The 13191-nt window shown below is 35.1% G+C and overlaps 1 protein-coding gene across 2 annotated transcripts in view; it reads left to right on the top strand.

Annotated features, from left to right (window-relative positions):
- TRIM33 (tripartite motif containing 33) overlaps positions 1-13191 on the top strand; it is a gene marked incomplete at its 5' end in the record, with an annotated part of 91732 nt that overhangs the window by 58327 nt on the left and 20214 nt on the right. For both annotated transcript variants that reach the window (XM_084242846.1, XM_084242845.1), the window contains 6 exons: positions 2571-2687; positions 4940-5054; positions 7060-7206; positions 7980-8097; positions 10113-10387; positions 10988-11152. In XM_084242846.1, the coding sequence (XP_084098972.1) occupies positions 2571-2687; positions 4940-5054; positions 7060-7206; positions 7980-8097; positions 10113-10387; positions 10988-11152 (937 nt within the window). The remainder of the gene's footprint in view (positions 1-2570; positions 2688-4939; positions 5055-7059; positions 7207-7979; positions 8098-10112; positions 10388-10987; positions 11153-13191) is intronic.

Here is a 13191-nt window from a genome sequence, read left to right as displayed (position 1 = left end):
TAATAAGCAAATGATAAAACATACAATTTAATTATTGGGACAGTCCTATAAATTAAGTATGACTATTACATATTTTACTGAAAAAGAACCAAGACATAGTAGATAATAGGTTCAGTGGAATTGAACATTTAGTATATATTTTAAATTTAATTTTTAAGAATTAAACTGAATCAAGGCTACTGCAGCATATCCACTTTAAAAAATGTTTTATTAGATATTTAGTTTGGATGCAAACTAAAATGATATATTTCTTGAGAAGTGACAAGAGTAAAATCTTATAAATTGTTACTCACACTGACAGTTACTAACAAAAATGCAGTAGCTAGTTATTTGACAAGTGGAGTTGTATCTAATTAGCTCAGGACCTAATTAGACTGAATGTGCATTCAAAAGTTATAGTTAGAAGTTATTAGTTGAGTGATTTCAACTGTAATATTGAAATACTGAAAACAGCTTGTTGTTGAAGAACCCATGTTAAGAATAACTACTTTATGTGCATTATATCCCAAGAAACGGCTTTCATATATTTACATATTTATCAAAAGTATGCCTAATCCATTTTTTGCTTAATCTTACTTCTCTCAATTTCTGGATTATTTTGATTAACTAATTCTTAATAGTTAAGAAAGAAAACACCAGGTTAGTATAATTAGTGAAGATCATCAGAAATAGTTGGTAGCCAAAACTTCCATGTTGTTCCATTGTTTTTCTATATTCCAGTTACTATTTTTCTTTTGATAACACAATGGAAATTTGTTCAGGTAAACAGAAAAATCTCATTTTTCAGTCATTCCCTTGATTGTTCACTATTATTATCTGAATTGAATATCAGCAAAATGTACAGCGCTCTTTAGCATCTGGTACCTCCTTGCTCTTCTAGCTTTGCCTTTTCCTTAGTTCTGAAAGTAACAGAGGCTTCAGAATTATGTACTTTGATTTATTAAGATTTTTTTCCCCCAGTGAAAGCACTTATTAGAGAATTTTTACTCATTCTTTAACCTTTACGTCAGATGTCACCTGTGTAAGGAGAGGAAAGGACATGTTTTTTTACCTAGATGTTTTATAGTCTTTGCTTGCTATTCGTTCACATGAATGTAGCAAGATTATTTCTAGAAATCAGGTTTCTAAAATACTGATTTTGAGATGGGAAGAGAAATAAATTTTTATAAGGTTAAATATGTTTGTAAATAATAGATATTCTACATTTGATATAATCAACATGACATTTTCAGGTGTTAAACAATTATTCTAGTATTTGCATACATGCAAATAATCACCATAAGAAGTCTAGGTAAAATCCATCACCTTACAAAGTTAGAATATTTCTTCTTTGATGGAAATGTTCTTGTAGCAAATTTCAAATAGACATACAATATTATCCACTATAGTCCCCATATTATATATCACATCGCCATGACTTATTTTGTAGCCAGGGGTTTGTACTTTCTAAGCCCCTTCTCCTCTTTCACAGTCATGCCATTGCCTTCATCTGATAACCACTGTTCTTACTCTTTGTGTCCATGAGTTATTTATTTAGTTTTTTGGATTCCACATGTGAGTGAAATATACAGCATTTTTCCTTATCTGTATGACTGACTTCATTGGGCATAATCCCTTCAAGGTCTATCCATATTGTCATAGATGGCAAAATTTTATTTTTAATGGTTCAGTGTCCCACTGTGAAAGTAAGCGTCATCTTCACCCATGCCTCAGTCAGTGGGCAGTGAAATAATGCTACAGTGAATATAGTGGTACAGCTGTCTTTTCACATTAGTATTTTCATATTTTTTAGATAAATAAACAGAAGTGAAATAGCTTGGTCATATGGTATTTCTAGTCTTAATTTTTGAAACAATTTCCACAGTTAAGCACCAGTTTACATTCCCACCAACAGTATATAATGTAAAGGTCCCTTTTTCTCTGCATCCTTACTCACACAGGCCATTTCTTATGTTTTAGATAACGGCCATTGTAACTGGTATGAGGTGACGTCTCATTGTGGTTTTTATTTGTATTTCCCTAATGATAAGTGATCAGCATTTTTCATGTGTCTGCTGACCATTTTTGTTTTTTCTTTGGTGAAGTGCCTATGTAGTTTCTCTGCCTAATTTTTAAATCAGGTTTTTGTTGAATTGTACAGGTTGTTATACTTGCATTTTAAAATGCATAATGAAATGGCTAATGAACTGTATATTACAAGTACCTTTATAATGTTGAAACTATGGGTGGTTTCCCTTTGAAAATATTTTGTAAAAAGTTATATTTTATGATTTAAAATGTATATAAATTCAGTATTTAGATATTTTTTAAACTGCAATCCCAAATTAAAACTTTTCTGTAAGAGGACTTTGAAATGGTTTTTGAGAAATTTTTGAGTATGCCTAAAAACAGTTTCCCAGGGTCATGTCAGAAGGGACGGGGTTGGTATTAAAACTTGTTGTAGAGAGGTTATGTGTAGCCAGCGTAGAATGTTGGTAGTTCGAGTTCAAGATTGACTCTTGCAGCATTTCATTCCAAAATCTTAATGGTAGATTTTCTGTTTTAATTGCAATGTTTGTTCTGGTTTTAAGGTATCAGTTTTTGGAAGAAGCTTTTCAAAACCAGAAAGGTGTAATTGAGAACCTATTGGCTAAACTTCTTGAAAAGAAGAATTATGTTCATTTTGCAGCTACTCAGGTGCAAAATAGGTAAGTATATTGCCTTAAAACCATAATTTCTTCCACTTTAAAGGTTACTGAACACAGTGGGTCCAGTTTAAATGTTTTCTGCCTATAGCAAACACTTTTTTTAGGGGGGTAAGTGGTATAGTTTGAGTTTGGGTTATAATAAGACTTTCTTCTTTGTAAGACCTTAGTTGAATGTAGAAAACACGTTAAACATAGAATTGAAATTTTAAACTAGCAACTGGAACACACAGTGTAGAGGAGAGAATGAAAAGAGTAGTGGACAAATTTATTTTGCCATCTGTAGAGTAAGCATGAAAAACTGCTTACTACTTAGTATTACTGTACGATGAATATGTAGTACATTTTCTGGCCAATAGTAAAATACTTGAATGTTAGCTTTTGCTTTTTATATCAACAGTTTTAAAAATTTCTATTTTAGAAATTCCATTTAGAATTTCCATGTCTAAATTGGAAGTAAATTCCATAACGAAGGAGACTTACCAGTATTAGGACTCTCAATCTGTAAGACAGACATTTGGAAGTGCTATAAATAAAACCTGTTGATTCCTAGAGTATGAATAGGTTAATAATTGTTTGTTCTTCAGATTCACAAATATTGGGGCTTTTAAGTTCTCCTAGAATATTGAAATTCATTTATTTATGATGATTAAAATGGCACGTCATAGTTACTCAAAAAAAAAAAAGTTGCATTATTTAGACTGTAAGGTGGTAGAACTATCATCTTAAATTAGTCTGAAGGAACATATAATCTACAACCCTTTATATGTAAATAGATGTGTGCACGCTAGTCAGGGATGTCTAGTACTTAGTGAAATGTCAGGCTGTTTTAGATTATATTACTTATTGGTTGTGGATGATTTTGGAGAGAATAACTGTCTTCTCATAAATGACAGATGGATGTCCACTTTCAGAGAAATGATAGTGAGTTGATTCATATGGCAGTCCCAAATTTTTCTACATATTTTGCATATATATTCCTAAATTTGTGTGAAGTAGCAGAACAAGAAATGTTTTGGAGAAATTGATGATTTCATCTCCAAAAAGCGTTGAAGCATTAAAATTTCTAATGGTACTTCACCTGTTAGACATATTCTTTGATGCCCTATCTCCATTTTTTTCAATGTGTATTCATTTTTCTCTTCCTTCACAGTTGACCATCTAGTAGATCTGCTTAAATCTCATTGGGGCCTGACTGTGGCTACATGTTCTCTGCTTTCAGCATGCATAATAATTTCAGTTTTTGGCTAAATAATTTTGAGTCCTGTATTTCTTATTACTAGTAATCAGCATTCTCATTTTAAGAAAATGTCTTCCACTTGCTTTAATAAGGACAGAGTTGAATAAAATTTTCAAAAAAGTGCCCAAACAAGCACTGAGGTACAGACAAAGGAGGGGGAAATTACATTTTTATGACTCAGAATGTATTAGTTATTCAAATTTGAATTTGGCAATGAAAGGCAATTTAGGGATTGAAAGTGTAACAGTTCTACAGAAGTAGAATGTATAAATGTTGAAGGCTATCTTCTTCTGGTTGTTCATTAAGAACTTAGATGTTTTATTGGTGGTATTTTCCCTCTTCCTATTTTGTAAGTAGTAGGGTATCAGGTATTCCTTATTTGCAACCAAAACTTTCATAACTGCAATGGGAGTTTATCCCTATTTCAGAAACAGCTGATAACTGTTTTTTAAAAATGGACTGAATACATAATTATATACAGTAGGAAAACATTTTGAGAAGAAACTTTGGAAGGGGAGATGTGTATGAGAACCCACATCAGAAGTGGGTAAATTATAAGTGAGAATAAATGCTTCTAAGCTAAATTCCTGTATCTCAAAAGATAATTATTGGTTGCAACATTGTTCTTTTGCACATCGTTCTTAAGAGCATTACGATTAAATAGGATGATCTGCCAGATTTGACACTAACCAGTGATAGTTAGATGTCATACACATCCATGGCAGAAACTAAGGAGATCTTATCTCCTTCCGTCTAGACTAACCTAGATTAATAAAGTGGCCTTTGTGAATTTAATTTAAAATTACTAAATATTTAGTTCATTCTTTGTCTATATACCTAACTTGTTTGGACAAAATTGAGTGGTCAGGTCTGCTGAAACATAAGATGTACATTTTGACAGAGGTTTAATATTAATTACTTGATTAAGTGCCCAGTTGGATGAATTTCTGTAACAGTTGATGATTCAGACACATAGGATAAGTTGATAACCTAATGATGCATTTCTCTTATTCAGGATAAAAGAAGTAAATGAGACTAACAAACGAGTAGAACAGGAAATTAAAGTGGCCATTTTCACCCTTATCAATGAAATTAATAAGAAAGGAAAATCTCTCTTACAGCAGCTAGAGGTACGGTTCAAAGCCAAAATAAAACAAAAACTGCTTCTCTTGCTCTTTAGCGATTTTAAATGTTTATTTGAAAGCTTTTTTAGATTGGTTGGGGATTGGGTATGAAAGTACAATAAATTAAAAAAAATTCATATTCTATTGGAAAGTAGAACTTTTTTTGAGATAGTTACCTTGCAGCCCGTTTTAATTAATACTAATTTTAGCTGTCTAAATTAATAGATAGTATTTCCTCTTAGGAATGAAAGAATTATTCCTAAAATGTGATGTAAATGAAGACAAAGCTGATGCATCACATTTCCCCCACTTCTCCCCTCCCCCCACAAATAGGCCTCATTTTATTGTATGAGTGTATATTGAGATTCTGCTTGACTCACTCGTGTGTTTCACATTATTTTGAAAATATTTCACGGTTTTGCTAAAAATGCTCAACTTTTGAAATTGACAAACTTCCGACTTATTGATAATTTTGTTGTATTAGGTCTTTGTGTTGTATGTTTTGAGGCTAATATGTAGGCAGGATTTCCAGATGAGAATCTGGTCAATATGTCAACTCTAAATTTCATCTAAGACTCATCTCTGGTGATCAAAGTTGATTGGTTCTCAAAATTTTGTGCTCTTAAATAGTCTCAGATGACATGGAGTTATATTTTCTGCACCATTGAATAGAAGAAATTTAAGCTACGTTAACAGTTCAAGCAAACTAAATTTGATTATTTTAACTTTTATTACTGTTAAACTCGATTTTTTCTTCTGGTCCATTATTTCATAAAAAGTAAGATTTTACTCAGCACAAATGAAATTTATGTCAACAGAGTTACTTCTGAATTTCTGTCTTCTGAAATAATTTTTTTCCTATTGAGGAACAATAATGTAAAAACTACTGTCACACAGTGTTGAAGTTCTCTTTCCTGGTGTATATGCAACCAGTTGCATTTATCCCTGATAGATTTTGATCTTCAGAAAGGTGGTGTAAATGAGAACTTAGAAGCAACTAATTTTGTTATCTTTTAATATCAATACATTTAAACTACAGGGCTGAATAATGTTTTCAAACCACTTCAAGAACTTTTGAATTAAAGGATGTCCCTGGATGCTATAATAATATAAATACCCAGTGATAAGGTTGCCATATATTTCTAACATGTGATCATTTAAATAATAGATGTTTTTTCTAGTATGATACCCTCCTAAACTTTGTAAAGAGAGGTTTTCCTAAGATTTATAAGTTGAATGTTTTTAGGGAGAGTTGTAAATCATCTGCCAAAGTCAGTTGAGTATTTTTATCCATTGATTTACATTATAAAATAAGCAGCTTATTTCCTTCGGGGAAAAAATAGTGCATTAGGCCAAGTTGAATCTTTTTTATAAGAAAATGAAGTATGGCATGCTGGATGTCAAAGTGTGAAGGACATAATACTTCTCTTCTGGGAGTTTTAGTTCCCAAAAAGCAGTTCAATTTCCCTTTACAGCATTTCCCCCAATTTGGTCTTGCCTTCAATCTTTCTTTATTCCCTTGTTCTTCATGAACTTGTATAAAAGGTTCCTTGACTACCTTTACACCCCTGGAATTTCTCTTTCTCATTCAATTTGACTTTGAATGCCACACCAGTAGATGGCACTGAAAACACAAAACTTTCTTTTCTCCCAAAAGTGTAGTGAGTTAAGATTATATAAAATTATTTCTAAAGCTTTGCTCATTGTGCTATGGAATCTGTATTGAATTTTAACCTAATAGACAGACACTGAGATGTTTCATCTGCTGCAGGAAAAGGGAGACATCAAGTAACAGTAATTTCTCTAGGTGGAACGTCCTAATTATCCTAGAAAACTGTTGCAGTGCAACTATTTTTAGTGACTTTTCCTTTGCTTACAGAGTTATTAAATGAGGAGCATGTCAACTTAGCCCATTTAAAAAATGTATAGGTAATTTGTTTAGTTGTATTGGAAATTATGAAATTTTTTTTTCCACATAGATTTCTTCAGTGAATCTCTTGTTCTGTTTCAGAATGTCACAAAAGAAAGACAGATGAAGTTACTACAGCAGCAAAATGACATCACAGGCCTTTCCCGGCAGGTGAAGCATGTCATGAACTTTACAAACTGGGCAATTGCAAGTGGCAGCAGCACAGCACTGCTGTACAGCAAGCGACTGGTAAGGCACCCAGTGTATTTTTCTTTAAGTTGACTTTACTGAAAATAATACAATTACATTACTGAAAGTAACAGAAGTTAAAATAATCAAATACTCATATAGTTTAAATGTATCATGAATGTAGATTTGGGGCCTCCCTGGTGGCGCAGGGGGTTAATAAGCACAGCACTGTGAAGCTATCTGAAGCCTCTGCACCATGAGTTTGATCCCCGGCCAGCCAGGAAGCTACCCACATGGCGCAACAGACCTCTCCTGACTCACCCGCTGCTCCCCTCAGAAGTGTATTTCAGTCATTCTGCCTGTTCTGTTCCCCACTCTGTCTCTGAGGAATTCTCTCACCCCCTGCAACTCTGGCCTGTACTCCAGTTCTTATATGCATAAATAAATACATCTTAAAAAAATAAAAGTGTAGATTTTGAATTTGACAACTATAACTACCATCACATCAAGATACAGAAAAGGCGATTTCATTATCCACAAAAGTTTCCTTGTTCCCCACTACTCCAGGATGTAGGTAACCATTAGTCTGATTTCTGTTATTTTCTAAAATTTCATATAAATGTAATTTGAAGATAACTAGTAATGTAGTTGATCTATAGATATGTCAGAAATTCAAGCATATGAATTTGGATTAGTTTATTTAGCTTTTATACACTATTATTGTCCCATGAGACTGATGCTGAGGGGGCCACATGAGCTTTATGTCTTTACCTTGTATGTTTTCTCAAGTAATATTCAATCTTAAGACTAATGTGGATTTTTTTCCTTTTAAGATTACTTTTCAGTTGCGCCATATTTTGAAAGCACGGTGTGATCCTGTCCCTGCTGCTAATGGAGCAATACGCTTCCATTGTGATCCCACCTTCTGGGCAAAGAATGTAGTCAATTTAGGTGAGAAACAATTAGTTTTTTTAATATACTATAGCTGTGAATTAAAAGAAAGCATCTCAAACAGATTTTAAGAACTTAGTATCTTAACTTTATTCTAACATTAACTTTTTGGGATATACTGTGTTCACTGAAAACTCACTTGAGCTATATTCATTACATCTTTAAGAATGTTGAGAGTCCTCTGCATAGTTTTTATATTAATGTATATCATTTCCCCTTTACCCCATCTTTTAAAATTGGTACTGAGTATTTGATATTGAAATCTTAGAAAACGGATCTTCATGCTCTGGAAGAATTTCATAGATGCTTAGTAGTTTGTATATTAATTGTACCAGATTATCCACTAGAGGAGGACCTCCAGGATGCTGATGTGTCTGAAAGTCATGTCCTGAGAAATGTTTGAAACATAAGAGTAGCTCTTTTCACATGGAAGAGAAATGGACTTCGTTTTGTTACTCCACAGTGTGGACCTGAGGAATATAGGTAAAAGTTACAGAGAGGTAGACAAACAGCTCAATTAAGAACAAACAAACAAAAAGCATTAAAGGGTCTCCCTGGTGACACGAGGGGTTAAGTCTCAGCACTTTGAAGCTATCTGCAGCCACTGCAACAGGAGTTCAATCCCTGGCCAGGGAGCTGACCCAGATGTTGAGACAGCAGACCTCTCCTGTCTTGCTGCTGCTCCCCTCAGCAGTGTATTTCCGTAGATCTGCCTGTTCTGCTCCCTACTCTGTCTCCAGTGAATCCTCTTAACCCCCACACCTCTGGCCTATACCCCAGTTCTTGTATGCATATATAAGTAAATCTTTAAAAACAAAAAGCACAAAGAACAAACTTCCCAACAATTGGAAACATCTACAGATTAAGTAAACTCATTTTCAAAGTAGTCGAGTCTTCAACATTGGAAATTGTTAAAGCAGAGGTATATGGCCTTATGTAAAACAGCAGTCTTTGTGGCTATTCAAATTTGTTGATGGCCTTAGACAGGGCATCAGCAAACTGTTTTTGTGTGATATAGCTATTTGGTTTTTATATTTAAAGGATTGTGAAAAAGAGTATGTGGCAGATCTTATGATGTATGCGTAGCCTAAACTACTTACTATCTGGCCTGTTTACAGAAAAATTTGCTGCTACCTTAGATTGAATCTTCCTAAAATTTGCTTTCCATTTCTAGAAAGCAATGGGCTCTGTGAGAAGCAAAGAAAATTGTCATTTCTATGGATATATGTGCTTTGAAAACATTCAGCATTTCCAGACAGGACATTGTGTAGCAATGCATACTCTGTCCTGAACATTTTGGCACTTTCAAGGCACATGGAATCAGCATTAGCAATTTTGAGTTTCCTGAATCTTGTCAGGGGAGAATTGATTTACGCTGTGGATGGGCCTCCTCTAGTACTATCTCTTTCAACTCTTTATTGTCCATACATCTTTGTAAAGAGTAAGTGCAGGTAATACAAATCAAAGTCAAAATAATAATCAAAAGCCAGTTATTTGGGCCTCCCCCGGTGGCGCAGCGGTTGAGCGCTGGGTTGCGAGGCTGCCCGCGACCTCTGTGGCGCCGGTTCGATCCTCAGCTGTTCCCTGGCCACCAGAGGAGGGTCCCACATGGCGCGCAGACCTCTCCTGCTGCCCGCTGCTCCCCTTAGCAGCGTACTCTGGTCCTTCTGCCTGCTCTGCTCCCCTCTCTGGCTCTGGTGAATTCTCTCACCCTCCGTGCTTCTGACTGTACCCAGTGCATGTATAAAAAAAAACAAAACAAACAAACAAATAAATAAATAAACATGCCTCTATAAAAAAATAAATAAATAAAAATTAAAAAAAAAAGCCAGTTATTTGGTTTTAGACTCTACTAGGTTTCAGGTATTCATCTTTAAACCTAGTTTCCATCCCTGCTGTACTGTTGGATGCTTTGAGTGTTAATTGTTGTCAGAGGAAAAGATAGTGATTAATCCACAAAGCAGATGATTTAGTTGGCTATATGTAAATTATTCTCATTTTTTTAAATCCTTTAGGTAATCTAGTAATAGAGAGTAAACCAGCTCCTGGTTATACTCCTAATGTTGTAGTTGGGCAAGTTCCGCCAGGGACAAACCACATTAGTAAAACCCCTGGACAGATAAACTTAGCGCAGCTTCGACTCCAGCACATGCAACAACAAGTGTATGCACAGAAACATCAGCAGTTGCAACAGATGAGGATGCAGCAACCACCTGCACCTGTACCAACAACGACAACGACGACACAGCAACACCCTAGACAAACAGCGCCTCAAATGTTGCAACAACAGGTAAGCATTGTTCACTCTTTTGTTGTTATGAATTATGAGGACCGGAGGACTACTCTCTGTCCTTGATAGATGAGTTTTCATATCAAGTTACATGCAGGGAGCGAGTTCAAAAAGTTATTTTATGTTTGTTCTAGGAATGACAGGTATGTGGGGAAGGTACAAAAAGGATTAGAAGCAAATCCTTAACAAGATAAAATTAACTCACTAGCACTCTTGAAAGTATGCAAGTTTTCATATCTCCATACTAGGACTTTCTTTGATTTTAGTATGAGGTGTTGGGCCAAAAAGACAGGTTGTTTTTCTCTAAGATCTGTTAAGTTATTTAGGCATTTGTTCAAATCATTCCTATCCCTGCTGCTTTCTTACTATCTCTTACATCATCCAAATCAAAATCATTAATCCCAGATTGAATAAATTAATGTTGTTAGGCTTTAGGCAAATGAATATATTAAGAGGTTGGGACTAGAGATGAGGAGAAATGACTTACATTTTCTACTTTTATATCCTTCTGTCCTGACTGAATTGTTTTTACCATAATGCTTTATAATTGAAAGATAAGTTTATTAATTATCACATAAATGCTATTTCTACCTTTCATAGCCTCCAAGATTGATCAGTGTGCAAACAATGCAAAGAGGCAACATAAACTGTGGATCTTTTCAAGCCCATCAGATGAGATTGGCTCAGAATGCTGCCCGAATACCAGGAATACCCAGGCACAGCGGCCCTCAGTATTCCATGATGCAGCCTCACCTCCAAAGACAAGTATGCCTAGAGTTACATTTGTAAGAGTCATATAATTTTAAAACTAAAAGACAACATTTTTCTTAATGTGGTGCATGGGGGAGATGGTGTGGCCATTGATACTTTTGAGAATCTCATTATTGTTATTTGTCTTCTTATCCGAGAAAACACACATATACATAAAATTTTGTATTTAATTTTTTAAGGTCTTTGACCTCGTTAAACCCATTATATACTATGAGTTGAAGACCCCAGGCCCCTATCCTAGCACAGCTAATTCATTTTGCAGAAGTGAAAAACAAAAGCTCTTGTTATTTGCCCATAATGACAAGAGATGATGGTAAGAATCAAGTTTCGAACCTAGTTTCCTGAAATTGTTTCTCTGCTTTTTCAATGCTACATTTTGAAATTAAATATTAAAAGTACTTTCAAAATGATTGTTATGCTATATGCACACATTATTTTCTACACATTATTGTCCTTTTTGGGATGTACCTATGATTACTCTTAAAATATATATGGAAACATTTTCTAATCTTTGCTTAAATAACAGATTTCAGTTACATATAGGAGGTATGATTATAAAGTGAGACCATTTTTACATAGAATTTCCACTTGCAAAATGAAGAAATTCATTTTATAGCTATTAAAGTGATCTTTTTAAAGATTATCAGATTTACTGGTGGGCTTTGTCAGAAACAGGTTCTAAGCCATGCCTGCTGAATTAAGAATTCCCAGGAGAGGAATACTCAGGGATATGTAAATTTCTATAACTCTGATAATCATTTGCTGGAAAAAAGTTGAATAAGCACGGGCCTTAGCAGTGGTCCTTCAGCTTTTAATTTTTATTTATTTATTTTTTAAAAAACATTTATTTATGCATACAAGAGCTGGGGTACAGGCCAGAGGTGCGGAGGGTGAGAGGATTCCCCAGAGACAGAGTGGGGAACAGAAAAGGCAGACTTACTGAAATACACTGCTGAGGGGAACAGCACGCAAAGACAGGAGAGGTCTGCTGCACCATGTGGGTGTAGCTCCCTGGCCAATGATCGAACTCATACTGCAGTGGCTCTGGATAGCTTCATAATGCTGCATCTTAACCCCTTGTGCCATCAGGGAGGCCCTCCTTCAACTTTTTAACCTGAGTGCTTTGGAAAGATTATTTGACCACGTCACAGTTGAAATTGGACATTTTAAAGTTCCATTATAAGTTTAAGTGTTTTTTTTTTAAGATTTATTTATGCATATAAGAGCTGGGGCACAGACCAGAGGTATGGGGGGTGGGGTGAGAGGATTCACCAGAGACAGAGTGGGGAACATAACAGGCAGATTGACCAAAGTACACTGCTGAGGGGAGCAGTGGGCGAGACAGGAGAGGTCTGCTGCGCCATGTTTGATCCCTGCCTGGGTTGCATCTTTTTTTTTTTTTTTTTTTTAATACCTTCTTTTTAGGATTTATTTATTTTTAAGGATTTATTTATTTATTTATACAAGCACTGGGTACAGTCAGAAGCACGGGAGGGTGAGAGAATTCACCAGAGCCAGAGCAGGGAGCAGAGCAGGCAGAAAGACCAAGGTACACTGCCGAGGGGAGCAGCGGGAGGCAGGAGAGGTCTGTGCACCATGTGGGACCCTCCTCCAGTGGCTGGGAACAGCCGGGGATTGAACCAGCACTGCAGAGGCTGCGGGCAGCTTCACAACCCAGTGCTCAACCGCTGTGCCACCAGGGAGGCCCTACGTTTAAGTTTTAGTAGTTGCAAAGGACATACTTTCTGACATATTGTAAACATTGGCATAAAATAAAATCTTACATCATTCTTGTAAATGAATCTACTGATTCTGAAATACCATGGTAAGCTATTTTTTTAAAGTCAAAATTTTGTAATCCCATTTGTTCTTGGACTTAGCTTAAATCTCTTCTACGGAATTTTTTCTCAGTATGCTTATATTTGATAGATTTATAGTCTTGTAATTTTGTGCTGGAAAATGTCTAATTGAAAATTCTTAATTTTCCAGTGACAATATTATTAAACTTTAAAATGTTTTACTGAATTATTTGT

This window comes from Talpa europaea (genome assembly GCF_964194135.1).
Source record: "Talpa europaea genome assembly, chromosome: 9".
Lineage (NCBI taxonomy): Eukaryota > Metazoa > Chordata > Mammalia > Eulipotyphla > Talpidae > Talpa > Talpa europaea.
The sequence above is the reverse complement of the archived record's forward strand: the minus strand, read 5'-3'. Positions and strand labels throughout refer to the sequence as shown.